Source organism: Lepisosteus oculatus, chromosome 22 (genome assembly GCF_040954835.1).
Source record: "Lepisosteus oculatus isolate fLepOcu1 chromosome 22, fLepOcu1.hap2, whole genome shotgun sequence".
NCBI lineage: Eukaryota > Metazoa > Chordata > Actinopteri > Semionotiformes > Lepisosteidae > Lepisosteus > Lepisosteus oculatus.
Window position 1 is genome coordinate 3,027,063 of NC_090717.1, and position 26,931 is coordinate 3,053,993.

Sequence of the window (26,931 nt, forward strand, 5' to 3'; positions counted from 1 at the left end):
GTGATTAGATTTTTGTTTCATTGGCTCTGATTTAGGAATTTGCCTGTGTGGTATTGCTTTGCTGCTGGCATTTGTGGCGACATAAAGTGTCATGTACTTTGTAAATTCAGTTTTCTTCATGTGTGATCCAAATGGAAAAAGTCGCAGGTGCTTTGAGCTTGTAGTTCTAACAATGTCCACAAGGTGGAGCTCCATACAAACGGCATTTACCGCAGTGGCATTAGCAACAGCTCCCCAGTTTAACCCTAGTGCTTTAACTACTTTTAAAGGATTTTAAAGAAATACTTAAGTTTCTCCATTTTTATTTTCCCCAGTGTTCTTAGATGTGTTTTTCCTTTGTGATGTCAATTTTTACAGGTGCGTAAATAGGCTGGTCTCTTCATACGAGGGCGAATTATTTTTTTCCCCATGCGTTTCTGAAAAAATGCCTAAGATGTAGCCATTGCTTTGCAGTGTTCCAACAGGAAGTGAAACGGGCATACTGGAATGGAAAGTTTGGAGACTTTGTTTGGCACCGGATTTAAATTCTTTGGTGATTTGTCTCCAGTTGATTCATAAACTTACATGTGGTCTCTGGAATCTTCTCCACTTCCTATGTCTAAGACCTTGGCCTGAACTGGGCTTTCCAGACTGCAGGGAAGAGAGAAGTCGTGAACCTGAAACGGGCGTTTTTTGGAAAATGGTTTAGCGAAACCATTTCCAGTTGCCATTTTACAATTTAAAGTTCTAAAACTAATAAGTGATGACCTGTCCTGCCTTTGCTCTTTGGAGCATTAGAGCAGTATATTGTAGTTAAGACTTTAGCTGAAGTGTTTCTTAATGGTGAGAATAAGTGAAATATTGTACGTTTAAAGCACGTGCAGGTGATCCAGCTATACAATAATAACTCCTTACACTTACATTGTGCTTTATTGGACACTACCAGTGTGCAGCCCCACCTGGATGATGTGACGGCAGCCAAAGTGCACCAGTACACTCCCCACACATCAGCTATTTTGTGGGGAAGAGAACAGAGTGATGAAGCCAGTTCAGAGGTGGGGATTATTAGGAGGCCATGGTAGGTAAGGGCCAATGGGAAATTTGGCCAGGACACTGGGGTAACACCCCTACTCTTTTCGAGGAACGAGCTGGGATTTTTAATGAACACAGTCAAGTTTTACATCTCATCTGAAGGATGCTGCCTTTTTACAGTATAGTGTCATCGTCACTAATGGGGGACCCACGCAGACTGCAGAGTGGGCGCGCCCTACTGGTCCCACTGACACCTCTTCCAGCACCAACCTTCGTTTTCCCCAGGAGGTCTCCCATCCAGGTACGGACCAGGCTCACACCTGCTGAGCTCCAGTGGGCTGCTAGCTGTGAGTTGAGGGTGTTGCACAGGTAGCTGTAAAACACTCACACTGTGCAACCTGTAGTGTTGATGTAATTTTTTTTTAAACTGGTCACAAGAACGGAACTGATATGTTTGTGGTACACTGATACTTTTTTCTTCCTCTCCATGGATCTTTTCTCTGTTTTTGATAAATTATTTTCAGACGCATCACCCTCTGTGCTTTCTGAACCGTGGGCTGTGGAAACGTCAGGTGTGCTGTAGAATCGGACGGTAAAATGTTTAAAAAGTCGGGAGCTTCGTCAGTTTATCTGGGCAGTGTTAACTGTGCACTGAGATGAGCAACCTCAGATTTAGAAATAGCGTTGCAGTTTCTGTAGAAAAATCTTTCTAGAGTGGTAACTTACATTTTTACTGGTTTGAGAGCCTGTAGTTTGCTCAGTGCATTTTAATAATTAAGTGACAATTCCCATAACTAAATATAATGCTTCTCCTACCAAAGGATTTCAAAGCTCTTACTATTCTGTTTGGGTCCCACTACATCCACCACTGTACAGCTCACACCTGGGTGGTGTTTGCCTGCCATTATACACCAGCAGAACTGGAGTCTGACCCCATATCACCTCAGTGTTGAGAAATTCCTTTTCCAACTAAATTAAAGGAGAGGCATTGTGTGCAGTTTGGTAGCTTGTGCAATCCCAGAGTGGAAATCAGACCGCAGCCCGCAGTTACGCTGTTTATGCCATTGAGTTAAGTGTGTTGCGCAGCAGGAAGATTGGAAATAAGGTTTCCACACATTTGACTTTCAGATTTCTTTATGATATTTAGGACAAGATGGTAGAAAGCTGAACGTCAAAGCCTTTTGCCTCCCAGAGTTAAACTTCTATAAAGAAGAAAATACATACAGAGTACATAAAGACAAAGATAAGTCAAAACAGATCTAAAAAATAAAATGTTATAAGGATGAAAAGGTCTTTAATAAAAACTTAAGTGCTTATATACAGGTGAAAATAGATTTATATATTTTGTCTACTGTTAACCAGCTAATGCAGTCTATGTGCTCACACTAATCTCCCCACTCCACAGTGTGTGACACAACTACGAGTCCGATTCATAGATGGCTTTCATTAACCTTCAGTAGCTTCTTGTGCTCTGTATACCATTATATATTTCTTGTAAGTTCATCTTTTACATGTTCCAGTTTTACTACCTGTATATTTACTGCAGAGGCCTACATATTGCAAAAAGATAATACATTCTGAGTGTCATTTAATGAAACTGTTGAAATCTTAAAGATGTAATGACATAATTGAATCTGATTTATTCGCGAGTGCTCAATGGTATAAACAAAATCCTATTACCTCTTACTTTTGAACTCAAGCAAGCAGGTAGCTAACGTTTCTGCGACAATTTTCCTAAATTTCAGATGAACTATATATATTTGTCTTGGGTTAATATACTCCACCTGTTTACATTTTTCATATAATTCTGGCTTTACATTAGGTTTTTAAAAACTTAAAAATAATTTTGTAATTCAAGGGAAGTATGTGTCTCATTTGCTTCCTGACCCCTCAGGCGGTGATCATTTTATTAATATTCCTAACTTGATGAGCTCCCAGCATTAAGGAACAAGTAATAGGTTTATTCCATGCTAAAAAAAAAAGAAGAAAGAAACCACAATGTTTCGGCCGTGGAGCCTTCTTCAGGTGGAAACGTTGTGTTTTCTTTCTTCTTTTTTTCAGCATGGAATAAACCTATTACTTGTTCCTTTGCAGCCTACGCATGCTGATGCAGCTCCCCACCTGAACTATCCCAGCATTAACAGCATTCTTATCCTAGGACAGGAACAAAGTTCTGATCCTAAATTACTAATTTGGCTCACACTTTTATCCCAAACAGTGTATGTTTGCACCTATTTATACAGCTGGATTTTCTTTTTTTACTGGACCAATTCAGTTGAAGCATCTCAAAGGTACAACAGCACTGTCTCTCCTGAGATTTGATCCCTGACCACTGTACCACGCTGCTGAAACACCATAAGTTATACATAGTAAATCACTCAGCTGCTCGGTAGTATTCAGAAAACGATCACACTACACAGGTTCATAACTGAATCAAAACTGAATGGCTGTGACTATATCCGAGCTCCCCCATTTCCCCTCCAGCTGAATCTTTCTTTCCGAACTGAACTGAGCCTTTTCAGGATTTGGCTTTGCAGGTTGAGAAATTAATCAAATGAGTCCACGTGGAATTCAAGACCCACAGGGAGAAGGGTGTGTGGGCCATTTCCTTTAGACGTTAAGAGACTGGCAGGAGTGGCTGTGTTTTTTTTTAACTGCTTTTTATAACCAACTTAGCAGCTTACAGTGGGTGACTCTGGCTTCGTGCAGTGTATCTCTTTCCACGACCCCCGATTTGGCACAATCAAAACCTGGTGGAGAGATGGGAGGAGTGAAGGAGTGCAGGATGTGCGGTCAGGAGTGGTGGAGGAGATGGGAGAGAATTGGCACAGTCTCAGGAGATAAGAGGCTTCCTTTCAGCCCTTTATTCTAGAGATTCCAGTAAGAAGGGCTGGAAAAAGCACAGCCAAGAGGAAAATTGCAGTTGTTTGTGGTTTGGTTCTGACACTACAGCCTGAACACGTTTCTAGATCTTGGTTAACAAAACTTACAGTCCGTAACCCACCTCTTTAAGGGTGATTGGCTGAGGAAAAATGCAGAAGATTTCTTCAACACTGTACATTTCAAATCCCTCCAAAATCATTCTCTCGCTCGAGTACAATGTGCTCATTCCAAAGAGCATGCTACTGCTGTTAGTTTTTTTTTAATCCCATTTTGGAGGAACGGATATCGTTAATGTTCTATAATACAGCCATCACAGACGCATTTCTGTGTCCTTTAATTATTGAAAAGTCAAAGTTGACATTCGGCATCTGATCAATAGTACAGCATTTAGGGGACTTCTCAAAATCGTTTTGTCACTTGACAGAAATGGTTTTTAGCACCTTTGTGTACTTTACACATGTAAAATGTATGGTGTCAAGTAATGAGATGGTTTCAGATGGTATAACAAGTTATGACGACAAAATAAATAGGGGAGGATTAAAATCGTAAGATCTAAAAAAAAAAACCCACTAAGACTGTAGTTATACCACATCGATGAGGATCAGACATACAACAGACTTGCACTTAAAAATGCTCAAGCCCTCATTCAAATTAATTAAAGGCAGGTGTTTCATGTGAGGTACTCCTAATCTGTGCTGGAGGCAGATGTGTTGCTGTTTGTTCTCATTAATGTCAGTCATCAGAGCAGTAAAGTGTAGCCAAGTGTGAACACATTGTAAAAATTTAGAGTATGCTTTACCACTGTTTGGTAAATAAGAGAATGTGGCACTGGAGCCTCAGACCCGTAATTCTGCTGCTTCAAGTTCCTGGGAGCTGTTCAAAATAAAAACAACACAAACCGGGAATCATTCTAACTAAAGACCAGTAGGTGTGGCAGTGGCCAGCAGGCAGTCATGATCCTGTCTCAGTCCCAAAATTTACAAACCCCTCCCACAGAAGAAAAGGTTATTTCCCAGCCCATCCATGTAAGAGAACCTTTTCTTCTCCCACATCGATTATGCCTTCTCAGAAGAAGAATGAAATGCAAAAACACAAGAGGTGCTGTCACAGAACCAGAGGAAGGGGTAAAAATGTTGCGATTCAGCTTTCCCTGCTGGCTGAATAACAGCCACACTCCTAATTCCTAGAAACTGGCGGAGACTATTCACTAGCATGCAAATTCTTTATGGACACAAAAAAAGCGCGGAGGCATGTGGTCATCGTTTCTTTTAGCCCATTACTAAATTTTCTGCAGATTTTGAGGGATGTAACTTCATTTTGGACCAATCGACTGAGCAGCAGTTTTTAAAAAAAATCAGGAGACTGAAAATTCAAGGCTATCTTTAATCAATGGCTTAAAAAAACGTACCTTCATGTCAAACTAAAATGTTTAATGAAATGCAAATTTGTTTTTTGTCCATTATTTCCTTCCTCTAGGTAGGGCATTCCTAAAGATAACAAATGCACTGTACCAGACAGGTGGCATTAACATTGTCCTGCCTTAAAAACAAGAACTCAAATCCTTTATTGAACATTACATCTGTTAGAGAGACAAAGGAAACTGCACAATCATAAGCATATACATTTAAGCACTGAGACAGCAGCAGCGCAGCCTGACAATTTGATTTCTTTTTCTTCTTCATGGCCTAGAAAAAAGAAATCTTTCCTTTTGCACCAGGTTAGCTTAGCTACCTTGGTGCTAATCTCTCAAAAGTGATTTTGTCACACTTTCCATTTATCTCTTTCCATATCCAAAAGAGTCTGGATTTGTTTTTTTTGCATTTGCATTAGAAAATTATATAAAGTTCACCCAAGACCTAAAAAAAAATCATTTCTAGTTGTAAAAATGATAAAAAAAACAACCAAAGTAATGTGAAAACCAACTGAAATGCTGGATATAAGAAAGAAACAAAATAACGGTGACTTTATACACTAGAATTTGTTTACAAATAACTATCTGATAGGCATTAAATATAGTTCCTCACTCCTGTATGGCTGCCCAAGAGAATTCCACCTGCACACTGAAATGTATGGCAACACACAACACAGGCTACTGCTACAGAGCTCCTGCCTCTCTCCGTTCTCAGGAGAAACAATAACACATCAAACAAAGCACTGGGACGCAGTCAGAAACACAACACCCTCACACATGCGAAAGAAAATCAGCACTACTTGTTCTGTTTCTTAAATTCAACCTCGCAAGACGTTCCATGTATGTTTTGGTTAATGAAGGTTCAAGAACTGCGTTACATTTTATCAAACTGCTAACATCCACTTGGCTCCTCTGAAAATCAAAATGTAATGAAAAATAACGTAACGAACCTTAGAACGAATACCAAAAGGAAGGATCTTTTAAACCTCTCCATGTGAGCCAAACACAGAAAACTGAAATGTGTCATTCTTACCAATACAGAATATTTCACATAATATTAGCAAGACTCCAATATTAGCAAAAGAGGGATTTTGTTGACCTGCGACAAATGATTGGCCCTTATTTGGGTTTTCGGTGGAGAAGAGTACACGTGATGGTGGAATGAAGACAAAAACTTGAAACGGAGTGTGGATGGCTTTCAAAGCCATAACAAAATGTCGTCTTAAAAAAATGGTATCAACCTGACTGGTCCCTCTCCCAGTGGATTACACACAAGACTGGACAAACAAACTGCAACAATGGCTCATCTTTTGTTTCACTTTGAACTTATTTTTTGAAGTCCTCCTGTGCGAGGAAGAAAAAAAAACGTCCTCTCCCGGACCATCGCTCACGGGCAGGACACTGTGGGACTGCTGTGTCCACAGTGGCAAAGAAGGAACCGTCTGATTGGCTGGACAGTCATTCCCTGGGGAATAAGCCTGTGGACGATTGGTCGAGGCCCCCTTCTCAACACGCAAGCTCCAGCGGTTCCCGCGGCAGTGCCTCCGGCCTGGCTGGCGCGACGCCCGCTCACACCGAGATCTCGTACGTCGTCCCGCCCACACCTGACACTTTTTTAACACTCGTGTGGCGGCCTGGGCTCACCGGGGTACTCTGGGAACCGGACGGGGTCCCCAGGCGGCAGTCGGCCCTGGTCAGGCCTTTGGGCTGCCCGTTTATTTTACTGTGGGCCTGTTTCACGTGGCCATCGTCCCTGGAGAGGGGAAAGAGAAGAGGAGGGATTTTACATGGCTGGGGAAAAAAAATGATTCCACCTCACTTGTTCGTGCACGTTGGCGCCAGCTCCTCACATGCACACTGTGTATTTATAGCATCCTGAAGGGGAGGTGTGGGCGTACGTGCACACATGCTGTCGTGCGTTAGCACACTCGAAGACATCTCATCCGCCATGCACATGCAGTTGGGCCTATTTCAGCTTCACTTAAACAGCACAGGCAAGATCCGGTTTTTTAACAGCATCAGCCTTGTCAAAGCAAAATGGAAACCAAGACAGATTATTCCCAAAAAAGCATAACGAGCATTAAGGACCAGTGTAAACATGCAATACAAAAAAAAAAAACACCCCAGATTAATCCTGTTAGCACTTTAAAAAATACATAGAAGAGGTCAGTCAACTTATAAAAGAAAAGAAGACGACTTCACTTCTTCTTTGGATGATTGTTTTAGATTCTTTACCATTTAAAGTTCTGTTTCTTGTCTTCACACACATCACAAGAGCATGCTGATGGAAATTAAGAGCCGAAGCAGTTGTGAATTCCACCCCCTCACTTAGTTCCACAGACACAGCAAAGCATGGAGATTGGACTCATGCTCAGGGGTAGAGGGTGTGAGAGTGCTGTTTTTAGACTTCTCCTGTATTACTTTCTCTATCATGGCAGGTTGATGGGCTAAATTATCTTCAAATGAAACAGGCTAACTACGTGCAGAAAGCCCCCTTAGCCTCGGTCATTCCTGAATTAGAAGTGACCAATCAAACTGGAAGTGTTAGGGCGCAAGTCCACAGGCAGAAGGTAAAAACATGCAAAAAAAAAAGAGCAAAACTTTTATTGGTTCTAAAATTTAAAAATACACACATCACCTTTAACTACAGAACATTTAATGATAACCCAGCATATTTTAGCACTGTATTCCTTATTTAACTGCACAAGTTAAAATAAATAAAAGATTTTCCATTTTCCCATTTTGTCAGATCTCTTCAAGACCAGCTAGCTCCCTCATGCACAAACAGCATTAACCACGAGCACGTCTCCTGGGGAGCTACTGTAAGCGCAGGGGCTCAGAGCGCCTGAACCGGGTAACAGGGCCGCCCAGAGCAGACTTGGGAGCTGCCTTCTCTTTAATAGGTCAAAAAAGACGTTTGATCTTTAATCCTTGAAGGGAATTTGCGTTACCCCTGTACAAGGTGAGCAAAAAAGCACCTGCTCTGTCTGATGGAGGAAGTTACGCCCGGTGATGCTCAAATCTCTCGTCATGCACTTAGGACTCGTACCTTGGGCCTCCCAGAGGTGGTGAGTCCGTCATTTCCAAGGCGTTGATGAAGGAGAGGGGCTTTTGGTGGCTGTAAGAGGGGGAGCGGGGCAGCACCAAAGGGGAGTGGGGCACCTGGTGCGCAGGGGACCTGTACGGCGCCTCGCTGGGCCTGCCCTGCACGTTGTTGTTCGCCAGGTCCGCGTGCAGAGAGGTGGTGGAAGTCCTGGGGGCGCGGGAGAGGGCGGCGCTGCCGAGCGAGGTGGCCGAGGAGCGCAGGAGGGGGTTCCGGGCGCCGAAGGCCGAAACGCTGCCCATCAGGTCGTCGCGGGAGCCGAAGGGGCCGGCCGGCGGGTGGCCGCGCGGGTCATCGGGGAAGCAGGCGCCCGGCTGCAGGCTGTACCCGCTGGGTGCGTCGTAGACGCCCGAGTCCGCGGCCTGGGCCTGGGCCTGCGCCTGGGCGTGCAAGTGCAGGAGCTTCTCTCTCTCCTCCAGCTCCTTGCGCTCCTGGATGGACGCCATGATGGTCTTGGAGAGGTTGTCATAGCGCACGGGGGAGGGCTCTCGGGGGTGAGGCGAGCGCCTGCCGCCGCCGCCGCCCCCCAGGATGGGGCTGTAGGTGGGCGGGAGCTGGCGCTGCAGTTCGGATCCCCGCACGTGGCACATTTTGGCGGACAGGTAGGGCGAGTGGTACCCCCCCGGAGCCACCCCAGGGTGGGCGAGGCACTCGCTGGCCGCGGGCGAGAGCGCGGGGTTGAGCAGGCTGTCGTAGGACAGGCTGCCGTTCCGGCTGGACAGCGCCCCGCCGGGAGAGAAGATGCTCTTGTAGGGGGTGGAGGTGGCCCCTTCCGACCTCAGGGGGTGCAGGGCAGCCTTGTCGCCCCCGCGGCGGTGGGCGTGCTTGAGGCTGAGCGAGCGCGAGCTGGCGGCGAAGGAGTCCAGCTGCAGGGGCGAGGACTGGAACGTCCTGTGCAGGGAGGGGTTCCTGTACTCCGGCAGGTCCAGGTTGGGCTCCGAGCGGTAGTCGTGACCCCTCCCACTCTCCTCCACAATGGCCGCAGCCTCGCGGTCGTCTTGCATCACGATCTGCCAGGAGAAAGGAGAAACGCAAACAACAAAATTCGCACAGATCCTTCCGTTTGCAGTGCCCCCTGACCTGATCCAAGACCCCCCCACAGCCCTCTGGCCCAGGAACTCGCTTCACTGACACTGTGGACACAGGAACGTGAGGACAACTGTCTCAGACAGCTATGATCACCATCAATGAAACCATTCAAGTCAATTGATTTTTATATAGCGCCTTTCACAACAAGGTTGTCCCAGGGCGCTTAACAATGCAAGTGACCCTACATGGTGTGAATACAGAACAGAAAAGACCAGAAGACAACGGAGGAGAGGAACCAAAAACTCCTCTGCAAGGAGAACAAAAACCTCTAGGGGTCCAAGGTCAACTGGCTGCCCAAGCCCTTTGGGGTGGAATATATATATCAATAATAACATATCAAATTATTATATATATTATATTATATATCAAAGTCATATGAGCTCCTCACTAAGTGACACTGAGGAAGAACGCCTAACCTGAGGACCACATGAAATACAGTTAAACCTCCGCGTTCGTGAGGGTCTGGTACCGTGAAGTCTCTGTGGATGGCGAGTTTGCGAATGTGGGATTTCAGACCTTATGGGGAAAATAGGGTATCGAGCTCATTAAACAACATCATAGCTCATGAAACAAGCCTTGAACTATTCACAATTTCAGAAATGGTGTCGGTTTTTTATTGTATGGTAGTATTTTTCATGAAAATGAAACCTGGACATTTAACAAAAAACAATGTTTTCCCCCTATAATTCAAGTTACTGCATGCGCAAACAAATAAATGAGATCGCCAGTGTGATATCATAGTGTACCCTGTATTAGAGTTTGTTATTTTTCCATCATTTGTAGAGCACGTTTTTTTAACTTACATCTCGTTTTTATTACAATTATATACACAGTGCTACTGTACTGTCATAAACTTTATTACTGCACAGTAATAACAGACAGAGTAAATTAAGTGACCTCGCTCTCCTGCACTGGTGGTTTGTCCATTTCTCTTTTTTTTAATTTACTATGTAATCCTTTTCCACGAGGCACGTGAGAACTGACACTGTGATAACACAGGGGACAGTAGAGGGGTTTTCTGTTATTTAATGTGTCTTTTTATTTCGCGGTACAACCCCGAGGTCTCATATAGGCTTTACTCTGATAACAGCTCTACACACAACGCACATCTTCCGTTTCCCTGCTGGAACCTGAATAAGTGAAGCATTACCCATGGTGCACGGCTACATAAACAGGTTCACTCTTTGTTCACCAAGCTGTTCTTTGACTACGGAGGCCGACGAAGACACTCCTACTGCTCAGCCTGGGAACAGGCAAATTTGGTCTGCGAATGCAGAAAAAGTGGTTGCAAAACATTTAGCTCAAATAGCCGAAAATATCGAGGTTTTACTGTATATCATCTGTGTTTACAAGGCAGTTTTTTTTTCCATTATCTGAGGCACAGGGCGATGCACTGCACGCAGGGGTGTATAGGATCTGAACTTCAGGAATCTGCTCACTGGGGGAAGCCCTGCAGTCGTTTCTGATGGAGACTGACCTTCTCTCCCGTGGGGTGGTAGTGCACTTTGGGCATGGTGCTGAAGGAAGGCCTGTACTTGTACATGGCTGGGGTGGAGGGGTTCAGTGGCTGTGTGGACAGGGTGCTCTCTGGAAGAAAAGGGAGACAACAGGCCAGTTTGTGCGGGCGGCAGAGACACTCGGTTTTCCATAAGCTCCTGGCGAGAGAATCTTGTCAGGCATCAGCCTGCCTGACCCCAAACATGCTCACATCCTGTTCGGACTTCCATCTCAGGAAGCTGCCATCTTGGCTGGTAGCCTGGAGGTGGGCGGGAAGATCTTGGTGCCAGGAGAGAGAAAAAAGGGCCCACTCTGCCAGTCGGGGTTTTGAGAACTCAGAATACCCAAACCACAGATCTGGCTTTCGTTCGGCTGCTTTCTAACGCGCTCTGTGGGCCCGAACGTCACCGAGGCTCTGTCACAAAGGAAACTTGACGTGTTTAAAATAACACCACCACTGTACAACTCCAAATTGCCTGCCAAATGAGAAAGTGTACAGTTTCACGATTAAGCAAAGTTGTTCTTGACCTGTAGCAAAAAAAAAACAGATGTGTCTGGCTGGGAAATTGCCTCACATTTCACCCCTCTTAATTGAACACGCGTGGCTCATCGGTATCTAGTCAATCTTTAAACTAATTTGACTAATTTGACTAATTTGACAGGGCTCTCTAGGACCAGGGATGGTAACCACTGGTCTAGGAGATCTGCATTACAAAGAGGTGGGAAATCATGTATATGATAATAAGGGACATTGCCGAAAATCTATAGTGATGTCATGTGGGGAAAATGAGACTAGACTGTGAACAATTTTCCCAAACAATTAATCAATTTCCTAAAAAAAGAATCCCTTTTTCAACTTAGGAAAGAAGGAAAGAAAGGACACCTTAGATGATGGCTGTACAGTATAAACCCACGCGGTTCCCGTTATTTTAATTATTTTAGTAGTTAAGGCTTTAACCATTTTGACCACTAGGAGGAGACAAAAGCGCAATCAGCCTATTGCGAGGGAAGAAATCAAGTCGTTCTTCCCAGCAGTCAGTATAGAAGATTGCTCTCCGTGATGTGTTAATCATCACTGCTACCACATCAGGAAAACACAGAAAATAGCACAGATTAGATTCTTATATATCTGTGGTGCAAAATCAAGTGAGAGAAAAAAATAATAAAAGGAAACTCTCTCCAGAACTGAACAGTTGATCCATTTTGGCCCTGAAAATGCAGGTCAGCAATTAGCAACAATCCCAATTAACCTGATTGAAATCAACTGCTCCACAGGACAAGAAATACGGCCCCTCACCCTTGACCTGATCCCATCTTCAGTCACCCCTTGCTGTGCCTGTGCAGGTTTGTACAGCTCTGTGTTTAACAAGACTAGCATGGTTCAAAGTGCACTGGAAGGACATATCAGATTAAATAATAAACAGCTTTTTTTTCTCTCAAAAGAACGGAAAGCCAGTCAGAGTTCTCTTGGAGAGCGAAACGGCCTTGTGTGGTGTCTGAAGAGGGTGTGCATGGGGGGGGGAGGTTGAAGACGTTTTTGTCCTGACAATGCTTGCCAGAGCTCCGCTCAGAGCTCGCTACTGGAAGACAAAACTGCCATCTGCAGTATTTCATTCTATAATTATCTCCCCAAGAGTGTCCTCCACGAAGTCTTACTATAGCAATCACCCACCCCTTTGAGATAAAACCAAATTAAATAGGATCATTCAGGCATCAAACAGAAGCCTTTGTGACAATTCCTAAAATCCTTAATGCCTTACGTTAGCTGTTCCACTAAGGCATTTTGTTATATTTTACAATGAGGACTGGCATCAAGTTCCTTTTTAAAGGCAATAATATGTCTACATGATATAAAATATACTGATCACTTAAAGGAACTAGATTTCTGTTTTAGAACGTGTAGTTCACACTACCCTGGAAAAAAGGACAAACTCACAACCGCCCAGCACACAAGAAAAGCTCCTTTTTCCCTAGTCAGAATCTGCCCTCCACACACAAAAAATGAAAAAAATCTCCCACAAAAGACTCAGTTTTCTGCTCAAAAGCCTTATTCCTTTTATACAGCTCAAGATCTTCCTGTGCAAAAATAACTGTTAGAAAAATTCACTAGGATTCCTCTTAAAAATGACCAACTCTTCCCTTTCCAAACATTTCTAGGAATTTGCTGTACATTACAACAGCACCCTGTGTTTATGACCCTGCGCTACCTGGATATTGTATCGCCTAGATTGCTAGAATGCAGCCGAACCTCAGGTTTCTGGCTGATGAGCACGTTACCACAGTGTGTGTGGGCTGGAGGGGCGATGGGGGGACAGAACAAACCTTCACTGGACGTCAGCTGGCTCTTCAGCTCCGTGTACTTGCTGGGGTCCGCCTTGGGGGGCAGCGGGGGCTGGCTGTCCATCTGCAGGTCCTCCAGCGCATCCAGGCTCGATTTAGACTGGCAGGGAGGGACGGCGAGAGAGACAGGGGTACAGGGGAGCACGTGAGACGACAAACCTTTGTGTTGCATTGACTTGCCAGTTCGCTTGTTATTTTTAGCGGCAGCAGCCACTAAAAATAAACCAGCTTGATAAAAACAATAAAGCAGCTTGTCAGTGATGTCTCTAGCGATTCGGAGGTTCATCTATGCTGCTGATTTGGCCCTGCAGCATTATAGTCCACAAACCTACCACACTTCAGACATGGAACTGCACAAATTGGAAACAACAGCGCAGGTTCCAGGTCAGTGAATGTCTTATCAGAAAAGGAATGAGAAAACAAGAATCTGTTAGTCCAATCAGATCCGCTCACCATAATCAATAAAGAGCAATAGTGCTTGCTTAAAAGCCTTTACAGTACTAGCAGTGGAGACTGTGGAGCAAAAGAGCAAAACTGGAAATTTAAACGCAAGACAGAAACCAGTACTTCCTTAGGCTTCACACATTGCAGTGTTTAACCCGGCAGCAATGGACAGATCATCTGAGTGGAACCCAGCCCATGTCTTGCCTCAGCCAGTCAGCCTGAGGGGAGCGTGATCAAAGCACTGCAGCTCCCAAACCAGCTGACCTCATTCATCCCAGCAGCTTCAATGGGCAATAAAAGCCCACCCTTGCACTTCTATTCACTTGGATTGAAAACAGATGCTTACTTTGGTTCTGTGGATGTTGGCGTGAATCCCGTTGTCGCTGATTTTCACCGTGATCTGCCGGTCCGTGAGGCTGGGGTGGAGGAACGGAGGCTTGATGCATACCTGCGGTTTTTCCCTGGGGTCCGCTATATACCTGCAAGACGGCGAAGTCACAGTAAGTCAGCGGTCTGGGTGAAGTGTACATCAACGCTGCCTCACTGGGACGCGAGCCTGCTACCTTTCGATTTCCCATTGGAAATTTGTCGTCTAAAGCGGGTCATTTTTGCAGGACATCCTTAACCTCTGACCTCTGTAACCTCCGACCCTCTGCACAGCTTGTCACAGCAGCTGGCTGAAGACAGCTGTGGTGGTGCAGTTGGCTCAGACGCAGGGGGGCAGGTGACATGAGCACACGACGAGGCTGTCCCGTCTCCAAACCTGGACAACCTGCCAGAGAAGCTGCGCGCACACACCTCACCCACAGAGGGCCCAGGCCCCAGCTGTGAAAGGACCACGCAGCCACGATTTGATTTCAGGAGAAACACGGCGCTCTTGTGACATTAAATATTTAAGACGCAGTTTTCTTTTTTTTGGGGGGTTCTAAGAAAAGCTCTTTGACATGCAAATGTGCCGTTTCTTTTGAAGAACGTCCCAGGGAGGCAGATGGCAGCACAAATCAAATCGTCTCGCGGAACAATGTTTTGGAAGAAAGAAAAACGCAAAGCACAGTAATTGCAAAGCAATAGCAGTGACTCACACTCTTAGGAACAATACTACAGCCCACAGAAAAAAAAAATCTGAAAAGGAAAAACGGGATTTTAGTTTCCGACTCTAAAAAGGCAAACTAATTGCCCCCTTCAGAATACCCAGAACTTGTGTGCATTGTCACAAGTTTCCTTTCAGTCATTTTGTTTTGTTACGGTGCTATTTTAGAAGCAAACTGTCCGAACTGTTCCATAACACTCGTACCCTGTGGGACAAAGCCTCTCTCGCCATCTCTGAAGCAAACCAGAAATTTTAGGAGCTGTTTTCATGGTGTCTATGCACAGTTAATGGAAAGAAATTGAAAATCACTGACGACTGAAGGTGAACCTGTAAGTGCTGGGGCCTAGCACCATACCTTGGGGCGAGTGGACTGCACAGGACGTGCTCCACGTTTCCACGGCAACCTCGGGTGAACGGGTTGACCCCCCCGCGGAACTTTCCGGTCACCTACAGCACAGGAAGCAACATTATTATTTATTTAGCTGACTTTTGGATCCAGAACAGCTTAGACTGGCACCCTTTTATACAACTGGGTATTACACCAGAACGGTCCGAGTAAAACACTTTTCTCAAGTGAACATCAGCAGCGCCTCATGGGGATTTGAGCCTACTACCTAATACCTAAGGAAAATTGATTTAACAGTTCACAGAAACAGATTGTACCCGTGTTACAAAAAGGTAAGCCAGTACAGGGTGTGAATCGACAACTCTTCTTCAGAATCCACTTCGACCGTTAAAAAAGGATTCGGAGTAGAAAAGCTTGGAAAATTGAACATTCCAAGCCCAGTTATGAATGGCTGGATTTCACTGGGCAGAGGAAAGAGGTCTCTGTACACAGAAAGTTGACCTCGTTTTCCTTCATTGTTTTACTAGTTCTCAGACTACTTCAAAACATGCCGCAATTGCGATATGTCCCTCTTTAGTACATTTACGATAGCGATGGTCTTAAAATGGTATAAATGATGGGCCAAAAAGACCTATCCTCAGTATATCCCTCCTTTCAACACGAACTTATTACCCCTTCATCGTCTGCCTGATGTGCTTCACCCTGTCTTAGGCATTCTGCCCTGTTGCTGGAGCCTTACTGCTGTGTTACAGAAGCCTGCCCTGCTGTCAGAATTACACTCCTATAATCTCTGCATCCAAGCATTTTATATTGTCTCTCCACACTGTCCTCTTCAGCCAGGTGGAGAGTTCTCTGTTCACGGCTTCTTCTGGTTCAATCGCGTCACTCCCCTTCAGTCAGAATCTCACCTGCTCGTTTGTCGTCCGGCCCCTGGCAACCAGAACCATATGGAAGGTGGTGAGTCCGATGACTGGAATAAAGAACAGGCCGGCCACACACATCACCACCAGGCTGCACGGCTGAGTCAAGGAGCGTTAGTCTGAGAGCAGGTCATTCACCAAGAGCCGCAGAAGGAATGGGACGAGTAACACCTTTGTGTATCTTAGAGTAAATGTCAGCATTTCGGCACCTTGCAGTTGCAGTAGGTAAGATAAGATAAGAGATCACTTTATTGGCCATATACAACGTCTTGTATAAGGATTTTGTCCTTTTGCAGACCCCAACTTGCTCTCCATGAGACACACAAACAGGGAGAGAGGCTTGGGTTCAGGGGCCCAACGGAGTAGGATTCCTCTGCCGGCCACGGGATACGAACCGGCAACCTCCCAGCCACAGGCACAGATCCTTAGCCTCAGAGCCTCCGGCCCGCCCATAGTAGGGCAGTAGGGAGAAACACATTATTAAGGGGAAGGCATTTAAACTGGAGAACAGATGGCACTTCTTTACACAAAAGGGTAACTAGGCATGTTGTTGAAACTGATATGATTTCAAGAAATGGCTGGAGGAGATCCTCAGCAACCTAGTGAGCTAGATATGGCAAAAAATATCTCCTGTCGTTGACAAACTCTTATGTTCTTAAAATAAAAGGACTGCTGATACCAACTAACACACTTCCATACCTTCACTGAAATGCACGCTATAGCTGAACTTAAAGGCATGTCCCAAATTCTCAAAAAGCTGAACAACTGACCACCACACTCTGTCCACCTGGATATTGAGAAACCCCCCCCCAAAAAACAAATGAAACATGTCTGCCGCGTACTAAAACAAAAGAAAGACCACATCCAAATGTGACTCCCATTTCTCCAATTCCTAAAACGACTAACTGTACAAACTGAAGACATTCACATTGGCAGGCTGTTTGAAGCTGGTTGCTCAGGAAGAGAGACAATCAGTCTAACACAGGAGCCCCTCTGTGCAACTTGCTTTGATAAATCATCATCCTCAGGTGCAAGAGCAGGTTTGGGGATGGGACAAGCTACAGCTGAGCCCCTGGCTGTCCAGCAGGTTCGCCTAGCCCATTGGGAAGGAGCTGCCCTGCTGGGTTGGGCAACGACACTGGATACGTGACCGTGGTGTGCAAGGCGCCCAGCCTCTCCAGGTGGTGCAGCACGAAGAGCAGGCCGAAGGAGAAGACGCCAACCATGTGTGTGCTGAGCGACAGCAGGAACAGGAAGAAGTAACGGTAGTTCCTGCGGCCGATGCAGTTGTTCACCCAGGGACAGTGATGGTCAAAGTCCTGCAGGGAGAAAACAAAAGCTGCCTGAGCCCCTGGTAAGTCTACACACTAAATGTCAGCCATGTTTAAATACAGGGGCACTACTTCTGCAAAGGCAAATAACCAGTCTGGTTTGTATGGGTTTACTGTCTCTCTTTACATCATGTACTAAACTAACAGCACTGCATTTTCTTCTGCCATTTAGCCAGGTGTGAAGTTTACCGATACAAAATTAGAAACACTTTTTCTATAGTCTGTACAGAACCCTGTCAACATCTGCTAATTCTCTATGTGATCAGGCCCAGGTTTATTCATCTTCACTTTACATGGAGTATGGTGGTGAGCTTATTACTTCACACTGCGAGACTTGACTTATTTATATGCATATTTAACATTGCTTCATCAAAAAGGTAAATTCCATGATTATGTGTTCATGTACGATCAGAGCCTGGATTTCTGATGTGACTCAGCTCTCAGGATTCCAAACAGAAGTGCATTGAAATTCTGAATTCCTGCTGTGTCAGTCTCTATCTGGAAGAACTCAGACAGTAAACATTTCAATACAGACATCAGGGCTCAAAACGGACGAGATTATGCAGAGCTTACATTTGAAACTGATTAGGAGCCTGTTAGTTCCAAGAGAACTCTTGTCCCTGGTTCATATTTCAATTTCCTGCTCTTCAGAAGTAAATGTATAAATAAGCAACTGTAGTCAAAATGAAATACCTACAGTACAAATGGAGCAAGGTTTTTATTCTATACTCATGGTTTGCCACAGGGTTGTTTTCCATTATCTGTAAAGGAAAATCATCCTGTCACTCTTAAACTCATCTGAAAACTCAGAAAAGCTGAGAGTTGAGTCTTCTCCACCTGTCTCTCATATTGCTTGCAGTGCTGAGGCATACTGATTGTTTTTAAAAATCAATGCAGCATTTTTAACAGCCTGGTGGGTTTTGATCTGGAAGGAGCAGGCCAAATCTGATCCCGTCATTCAGAGAAAGTAGTTAATAGAGAACATCCAGCGGAAGAGTTTGTATTGAACAATGAGAGTTGGATCCTCAGACACGAGTGGCATTTACACTAATGACAAAGATGCACAAATTCAATTTTAGAGGGCAGCAAAGCCCCATTATGGACTTATCTGGATCAGTTTAATATTTCACCAGTTCTTCTGGGTGCTGGAGACCCAAAAACATCTGATCATTTGCAGCCCTCGAGGAATGGGGTTGTGCATCACACTGGTCCTATTCACAACAGCGCACAAGAGACGGATCTTCACTCAGGGGGCCATGGGGTTCTTGAAGAAGCCATGTGGCTCGAACCACAAAGCTTGATGGATTTCTCAGATCATTAGCCTTTTTGCAATGCTTTTTTTGTTCTAAAAGGAAAGGATGTTTGTTTTTGCATTCTAAGAAGACAAACACGAATGAATGGGGTCTTGATTTAACCCCACCGCCAGTGCGTACATCAGTGACTTCTTATGTTCCACTTCTTTGTTTTTACAGGGAAAAGAAAGAATATAACGTGGTACCATACACAATAATGAACAAAAGTGAACTATCATCAAAGAGTATACGAACAGTGTAAATCCAACAATAACATAAAAGCAGAAATAAAGGAGTAGGAAGATTTTGAAGACATAATGCAGAGGAAGAAAGAGAAAAGAAAGGATAAAAAGGTAGTGAAAGAACAGAAGAGGGAAGTCACAGTCTTTAAGGTCTTTTATATGTCTGGGTTGAGCTGCAAGCTCTTCAGGACGTCTGAAAAGGGCTGCCAAGCCCCCACGTCGCCCCTGCGCCCGCGCCACGGTGCCCAGGAGCCCTCTCACCTCCACACAGTTGTCACAGACGCTGCAGTGGGAGCAGCGCGGGGGCCGGTAGAAGTGGCAGGTGGCACACCACTTCATCCGGACCTGAATTCCCTTGATCTCCACGTTCTTGTAGAGCGGGGCCCGGAAATCGTCGTCCTTGTCCTCGTCCTCGTCGGCTGCAGGAAAGTGGGGAATTCACAGAGCTTGGGTGCACTGGACAGGCGGTCTACACGTAGCTGCTGTTATCACACAAGTTTAGGAATACATGTCATCCCTGGACAGTTGATCAGACTAGCTGGTCTACTGTGCCAATCAAATAAATTTCCTTTCCACCCCAAAACTAAGATGAATAACACAGTATTAAGTACCTCTCCAGATCTGAGGGTTTAAAAAAGCCTTTTTTTGAACAAACACAATAGTCTCAAAGACAAATTACAGGGGGGGAAACCAGAATGATTAATCTTGTTTTATAGCTATTTAGTATGAGAGTTTACAGCTGTGTAATTCCAATAATCTCTATAAAACTTCCTCTTCATCCCAAATAGATTAAATATTTCATCCCAAATCCAGGTCACAGTGACAGGAAAAGCTGATCCAATAATCCTCGTTTTTGCACTCAGGACCGTCTGCTCCCAGGAACAGTTAGAGAGAGGCCACTGGTCTCTTAAAGACACTTTCAGCGCTCAGATACGAACTATTAGCACTGAATCTTGGCAGGTCTGCATGTGACCTCCAGTTTACTAATGTGGACTAATAGGTACCAATGTGTCACAATGCCTGAGACTACTTTGGTATTACTGTATGTTGTTAAATCTTCTGATGGAGATCCACATCCTTGTGAGCCAGCACAGAGAAGGAACTCAAACACATGAACTTGCTCCCTTCTGAGAGCACAACACAGTGGCATCAATTAAAAAGGACAGCCAGGTCAAACGTTTGTGCTGACGTTGCTGTCTTACTGATGAGGTGAGGTGTGGCTGGAGTTTGGTGCCAATCAGCCTCCGGGGAAAAGCCAGAGAAAAAGACCCTGCTCAGCATGCTGGTGGAAGAGCTAAACAAAAACACTACTCGCAGGTTCAAAGGTCAATCAGTGCTGCTCAAATTTCCCCCACTGGCGCCTTCAGAGGTCTCGCAGCAATCTTCTTTCAGTATGTGGTCCTTCCTCCTGGGATTCAGGCACGCCATTGGTTGCAGAACCTAAAGTTAATTTTATCCTGCTATGAAAAGCAGGCCTAAATCTAGGCAAATACCTCAGATGGTTCTACAGAGCAAAAATAAAACCTGTTATACTGAGAGCATGTCAAGTATAGAGATCTTGCTGAATTCTGGTGTGTGATATGAACACAATTCTTAATTTTAAGGGATATCATAACTAGAGAAGCTCCTCCTAACAAGATCTCAATCCTGTTAGATCACTGAGTCGCCTCATCTCTCTGAGCTAGGGCAATGGTACAGTAGCTGGTCCTCGTTCACCTTCTCCGAGACTGGCCGCGTTTCCATGACGACCAGGTAGGAGCGGAGAGGCTGAAAGCTTTTGTAATATCCTTGGTGAGAAAAAAAACAGACGTGCATTATCAAAAAGAGAGGCAGCCGCCGGAGCCAGCTGCTTGTATCTTTGTGAGGCCACTGGGTTGTTTTTTTTTATGCCAAAGCTAAACTTTCATCCGCACAGGAAAATAAGAACGCCTGGGTCTGCGAACGGCCATTTGCACATCTCGGGGGTTTCCGGAAGGAAAACAAAACCTCCTTTATTCCAGATCGTTAAAATGAGAAAAAGAAACTGTAACTGACTTGCTAATTAAGAGATGAAAAGGCCAGGACATTGACAGGGAAGTTGTGCTGTTGACAGAAAAAGAAAGGTTAAAGATGGAGAGAGAACACACTGACCTCGAGGGAACACTCCTGGGTCCATGAAGGTTGCCATGCTGAAATTGGCCAATACAAACAAAAATACAACCCCATTGTACAGGGGGACAGCTGGGGAGATCGCCTGTGTCAGCCAGGGGCACCTGGGGGAGAAGCACACAGAAGAGGAGGAGCTGTAGCTCTGTCAGGGACCTCTGGGATAAAGCACGTCTCGTCTGCATTTCTGTGTGTGCGCGCACATCTGAAATACAGGAGGCCTGGCGCAGCCCTCCGGAGCGCCCCACCCCAGCCTCCCCCGAACGCCACAACTTTTCATTCTCGGCGGAAACAAAAAAAAAATGCAAAGGGAAGTGAAATTCAACGCTTGCCCTCTCTCACTAGGCACTAGGTACATCCGGTGCCCAGAAAAAAAAAAAAACATGCTCTTGATAATGTTGTTTGGTGTTGAAGAACAGAACGGCACAGCACACTATCTTGAGCTTTAAAAAACACCAGCAATGGAGCAGGAAGGTTCCCTGCGTTGCTGTAAAGCGGGCTGCTTGCCCACAAAAGCCGCAGGCCACCTTGCAAGCACAGCGAAGGAGCTCTTTCGGCCTTTTTAATCCCGACAGCTACACTGCGAAAAACATGAAACAGAGGCTAAACGCAGCATAAAGCTGGCAACTTGAAAAAGTAGGACTTTACACAGCTCAGAAGATCAAAAGACATGGTCCACAGATTTAGAACTTATCCTTTAAACAAGCTCTCAAACAAGAATTTAAACCACGGCTAAAAAAAAAAAAAAATAGGTTTGGTTGGTTAGTCACAGACTTTGAGGAGACAAATGCGGATACTCAGGGGGTATACTTTGATTTCATCTGGAGGCCTGATGTACTGTATGGTTAAGGAAGGTGTGGCAAGCTGTATTGCCCACCCCAGAGATGGAGAAGAGAGTAATTACGCCAACCAGTCTGGTTTTCCAATCCAGGCATCGGCTAGCCACATGTCAGAGTAGGACTGAGGGAACTGGTAGCCAGGAAAGCTTCAGGTGTCTTTAACAAGGTTTGCTCAAAATGTGAACGTCTTGGTTTCAAAAAAGATTTAATTACACCGTCACAACGCCTGTATGAGACGAGAATTGTTTAAGATCCAAAAGTTTTAGATCACGCTTCAGACTTCAAACACCTCTGACACGCACCCCCGAAAAGAACGGAGCTTCTCTCTCGTGATGGACAGCGACTTCACAGAAGGGGTTAGATTCATCGTGGATTTTTTAATGAGCCCTCATTTCCTGAAAAGTGCCATCATCAAACTGCCACGATCTAGCCGTGTAGTTTACTACATTTTGTGCTTTTGGCAAAACACAAGGTTTGCCATGGTGCACACCTCATTTTAATAGCCTCTACCCTATTAAGTCACAAATTCTAAAATGTGCGGAGCCTTTAATTGTTAGTTTGCTAAAGTGTGACAAGCTGTGAAAGATATCACCTGAGAAGCCTTTTTTCTGCTTTCTGCTCAGCGGAGCTTCAACAAGTTCATGTTTCGCTTCTGTTTCTATAATACCTTGAAAAGAAAAGGCCTGGGTGACACCTAGGTGACTCTGGTCATGAGAATTGCATTTGAAACAGCCTGCCTTGTGCACAGCTCCTTCCTGCTGGACAGCTCCTTCACCAGTGGAAATCCAGGGACTTCAGCAAACAGGACTCTGAATGATAGCTGCCTTCCAGACAGCCAAGGATCTACATAGGAGTCTTGTCAGATTTGCTTCCTGTTTGCTCCTGAGCTCACTTACAACTCCCCTCCCAAAACATGTTTAATAATTCATACTGGATGGCAGAAGACCGAGCTGATGCAGGTTAACGAGCAGATCAGTGGCAAACACGAGCTTTAACTTTGCCCTGAAGGTCTGCCATGCGTGTCCACTGTAATAAAGGTCAGAGCCAAGCAGCCACAACGGCAGGGCACTATCGATGATGAAAACAAGGCATTGCACTCACCTAATGCTGTGTGTCGCAATAGTGCTAGGCACAAATTACACAAGACAGCAAGGCCTTTCTGGAGAAAGGTTAGAACATGTCACAAGGCTCACAGTCAATCCTGCTGCCCTTTCACACAATGTCCCAGTAAACCCACACCTCTCTGAATGACATTCTTCTGGGGACTCGTGAATGCCAGAGGGTCAGAGGTGTGGGTCTGTAGGGAATCATTGAGCACACAGTGCTCAGAGCACCGTAGGTGTACTGTCCACTTTCCAAGAAATCTGGGTACTGTTGAGTCACGAATTAAACAGAAATGATGGCACAGACGTTACTCAAGCACTCAGAATTACTCAAATGGGCTCGTTGGCAGGGGAAAGTCTTATATTCATTGCACCTTTATTTATTGAGTCCTGGCACACATTCCCTGGAGGAGCCAAGTCTGCAAATGTACTCAAATAATTGAAGCCCAATGGTTAAAGTTGGCGTGTGATATACTGGAGCTGTACCACTTGAGGTAACAATGTGGAGTAGACTCTGTACTGCTCTGGACTGGAGGACTACGAGTTCAATTCCAGAGTGGGGTGCTGCTGTTGTACCCTTGAGCTCAAGACTGCTCCAGTAAATGCCTCGTTGTGTAAATGGGGCTCCAGGCTGTCAGTATAAATCAGAGTTTGGTCTCAATGGACTCATCTGGGTTTTATAAAGGATTAAATTAAAAATAAGAATCCTGCTCACACCAGGATGCTCGTCTGCTTTGCACTAAGCAGGTGCGAATCAGCTCCCAGGAGATTCTGCATCAACATCTTGTGTCAAATTTCTTTTGCGAGGTATATATATCAGATGCTAAAAATTGCTTCTTAGTGCAAACGGGGAAAAAAATAAATGCAGTGCACATCTCTTTGAATAATTAGTCACTTCACTGAAATGTAATTTAAAGAGTAGGAGAGATCCAGGTAGGAGAGCTCCTTCTGGTGAAGGCTTCATTTGGTAGTTAAATGATGATTAGCCTTTTACAAAAAGAATAGCAAGACTAAGGGCTTTAGGCTCATTCATCATGTAGAATACAACCAAGCAGAAAAGCACTTAACATGTCCAGTAACTTCAGGAATAGGGCAGCCCTAAGTTTTCAGGCAAAAATACCTTTTCTGGTATAAGGCACAGTCTTTAACAACTGAAATCAGAAACTGTGGAAGTGCAAACTTAAAAACCACCTCAGGTTCTAAATTAAAATTTAGAACAGGAGGCACCTCTTCAAGCAAAGGACTGTGGGAGTGTAGAAGAAGCTAGCCCAGCTATGTGGAAGCCCATACCCTGGCTTCTTTCAAGAAATGTCTGAATGAAATTCTGGGATCAATGAGCTACTACTAAACAGGTTAGATTGGGCCTACTGGTCTCCCTCTTGTTTGTAATCTTATTCAAGAAACATTTTACAATGGGTATGGCTGCTCACTGAAGTGCATTTGACAATGCTCCTCTGGGAATGCGTAAAGTATTTTGAATTGAATCATGCTCAGCTCCTAAAACTACAGAGGTACAGTGGACAGGAATGCGCTGAGATGTCAGAGATGCCAAACAGCTGCCTGTACTGACCAATAGTAGAGAAGGACAGGTCGAGACAGTAATATAAGCAGGTTTTTTTTTCCCTCTAACCTACAAGCACTGCTGACTTTGGATACCGTATATAAGCAAATACCACAGAGATACAGTTTCCAGCACTGTAGTCACTTCCAAGATGACTTGTGCTGCTATTATCTTTTTGATCTTCAATTCAAGCTTTTCCTGCTCACAGGAGCAACAGAGGCCTTTCCCAAGGGCCTTTCCGAAAACGACACAGATATACACAAAATAAGTCTAGCGCTTGCTCAAAGAACAAGATTTTCATGGAGTCAAGTTTGTTTCAATCACATTGTCACTCTAGCCTTGGGAATAACACATCGATACATCCTGTACTGACTGTTTTTCAGAGCTAATTGGCCCCCGAACCAGATCACCTTAATAGCATTAGTAGCAATTGTGTGATGGAGCACTAAATTACATGTGTTTTGGGAACACCAACTGGGCCACAAGAGTGTCATATCGAGATCAGGTACCTTCAGACAGCCCCACAGACATTTTTGAAAATAGTACTTAAGATGGTTACTCCGTTTACAAAAAAAATGTCATTTGCCTCCTGCTTTAACCTGTTATTTCCCTTTGTTGCTCCCTAAACCACAAACTTGTACTTCCCAATTTTTCCACATCAGGGCTTCCCATCCCGAGGATGAAGACTCCTTCATGCTGGCTGTTTATTCACAGTTCACTCTTTGTCGGCCTCAACCACATGTGGCCAGCTGCAGATGTAGCTCCTGTATTTCTACATGAGAAAAGTACCCAGAACATGGTTTTCACTGCCTTGCAGTGATTTCAAGCCATAAAACAGGAGGCAAACTTGTGGTTCTACTGGTGTCTGCTGCACGAACTCCAGAGCAGCACACATAATGGCGAGCAAGCCCCTCTGAGTTACCTGTGACCCTAAAAACCTCCTTTATGCTTTATGGTACCACTGCTGCTCAGCTTGGCAGCAAGAGGGGAGTGCACATTGTCTTAATGTGTGTATGCATTGACATTTTTAATAGGTGTACTGACCCTCTTTTTCTCAAGTCGCCTCCCAAAAAATAATCTTGTAAAGGCAGCCCAGTCCTAGCTAAGAGCTATATTGGAAGATGAGGGCCAAGCAATGACTTTCACTGAAGTATATTCCACAAATGCTCTCTAGATACAGCTGTATTTGCCTCATCATCATCTGTGTTCCACATTTACAGGCACTCCAGGACCCATTTAGTTTCTGAACCTTCACCATAGTTCCTTGTGTGCAACAAATCCAGGGGTGATCTTGGCCGAAGACGCCCAGACAGACTGACCCGGTCTCAAAAACCAGTATTATTATTAGTCAGTGAAGAATTAAACTGCTATAATCGGAGATTACCATAAAAGCGATTAAAATTACTCATCCCTCAAAACTCTGGGGAATCTGTCTTCATCTCTTCTCAGACCTTGGGTGCAGAAGAAACTAGTAGGAAAGGACTCCTGGGTTATGTGAAACTAATTAGCTTGCATTGTGTAAGGGACTCCTGCTGCTAATTTTGTTGCTTTTTCCCCTGAATAAATAAGGTTTAATATGATTTATCTGACATCTGAAATTCCTAGCGTCCATATGCAAGCAATGATTCACATCAGCAAATTTACTTTATCCAAAATGTACAATTTCAGGGGAGACGTTTCAAGTAAAAATAATTTTGCCTAGGTTCTCTGTCACAACTCACAAATTTGCCTTTGGGAGAGACTGCTTTCTGAAGCACTTCATTTTTCAACAGCCAAAGACTAAACAGTGCACAGGAACACTTAAGAACATATACAGAAAAAACTGCAAAGTCTTTTGAGAAAACAATCTTGCTCTTGGTCACACCATGTAACCTAAAATGTTTTTTCCGACATTGATAATACAATGGCCGCTTTTACAGTTAAATCGTAGTTAAGATCCAGGAGGTTCGTTTCTGGATTTAATCTGAATATTCCACTAAGAGCAAGTCCTGCATTACACGAAGATACCAAAAAACATTTAATTTGACAAAATTTGAAACAATAATTCAAAACATACAGTAGTACTGTCAACTTAATAACAAACAACCACAGAAAATATTTGTTCCTTTTCTGCTGAAATCCAAATTCTATAACCAGGCCTTTTCAGAACAAAAGTGTAGTTACTTAAAGAAACACCAGAAAATCTTTTAAATGATACTGAGGTATCAAGTTGAATATTTAAAGGAAAGTTGCTCTCTGCTCTTAAAATACAAGTAAATAGATGTGATCTGAAATAAAAGAGAAG

The 26,931-nt window shown here is 44.5% G+C and overlaps 1 protein-coding gene across 1 annotated transcript in view; it reads right to left on the minus strand.

The window, feature by feature from the left end:
- Positions 1–5,257: 5,257 nt before the first annotated feature.
- The window catches only part of zdhhc8b (zinc finger DHHC-type palmitoyltransferase 8b), a 77,765-nt gene continuing 56,091 nt past the window's right edge, over positions 5,258–26,931 (minus strand). Inside the window, exons 2-11 of the mRNA XM_015365931.2 lie at positions 21,130–21,251; positions 19,261–19,418; positions 17,281–17,453; positions 16,123–16,225; positions 15,224–15,315; positions 14,125–14,257; positions 13,317–13,434; positions 10,975–11,084; positions 8,355–9,418; positions 5,258–7,058 (exon numbers count right to left, since the gene is read on the minus strand). Coding sequence (XP_015221417.1) covers positions 6,875–7,058; positions 8,355–9,418; positions 10,975–11,084; positions 13,317–13,434; positions 14,125–14,257; positions 15,224–15,315; positions 16,123–16,225; positions 17,281–17,453; positions 19,261–19,418; positions 21,130–21,251 — 2,257 coding nt within the window. The 3' untranslated portion in view covers positions 5,258–6,874. The remainder of the gene's footprint in view (positions 7,059–8,354; positions 9,419–10,974; positions 11,085–13,316; positions 13,435–14,124; positions 14,258–15,223; positions 15,316–16,122; positions 16,226–17,280; positions 17,454–19,260; positions 19,419–21,129; positions 21,252–26,931) is intronic.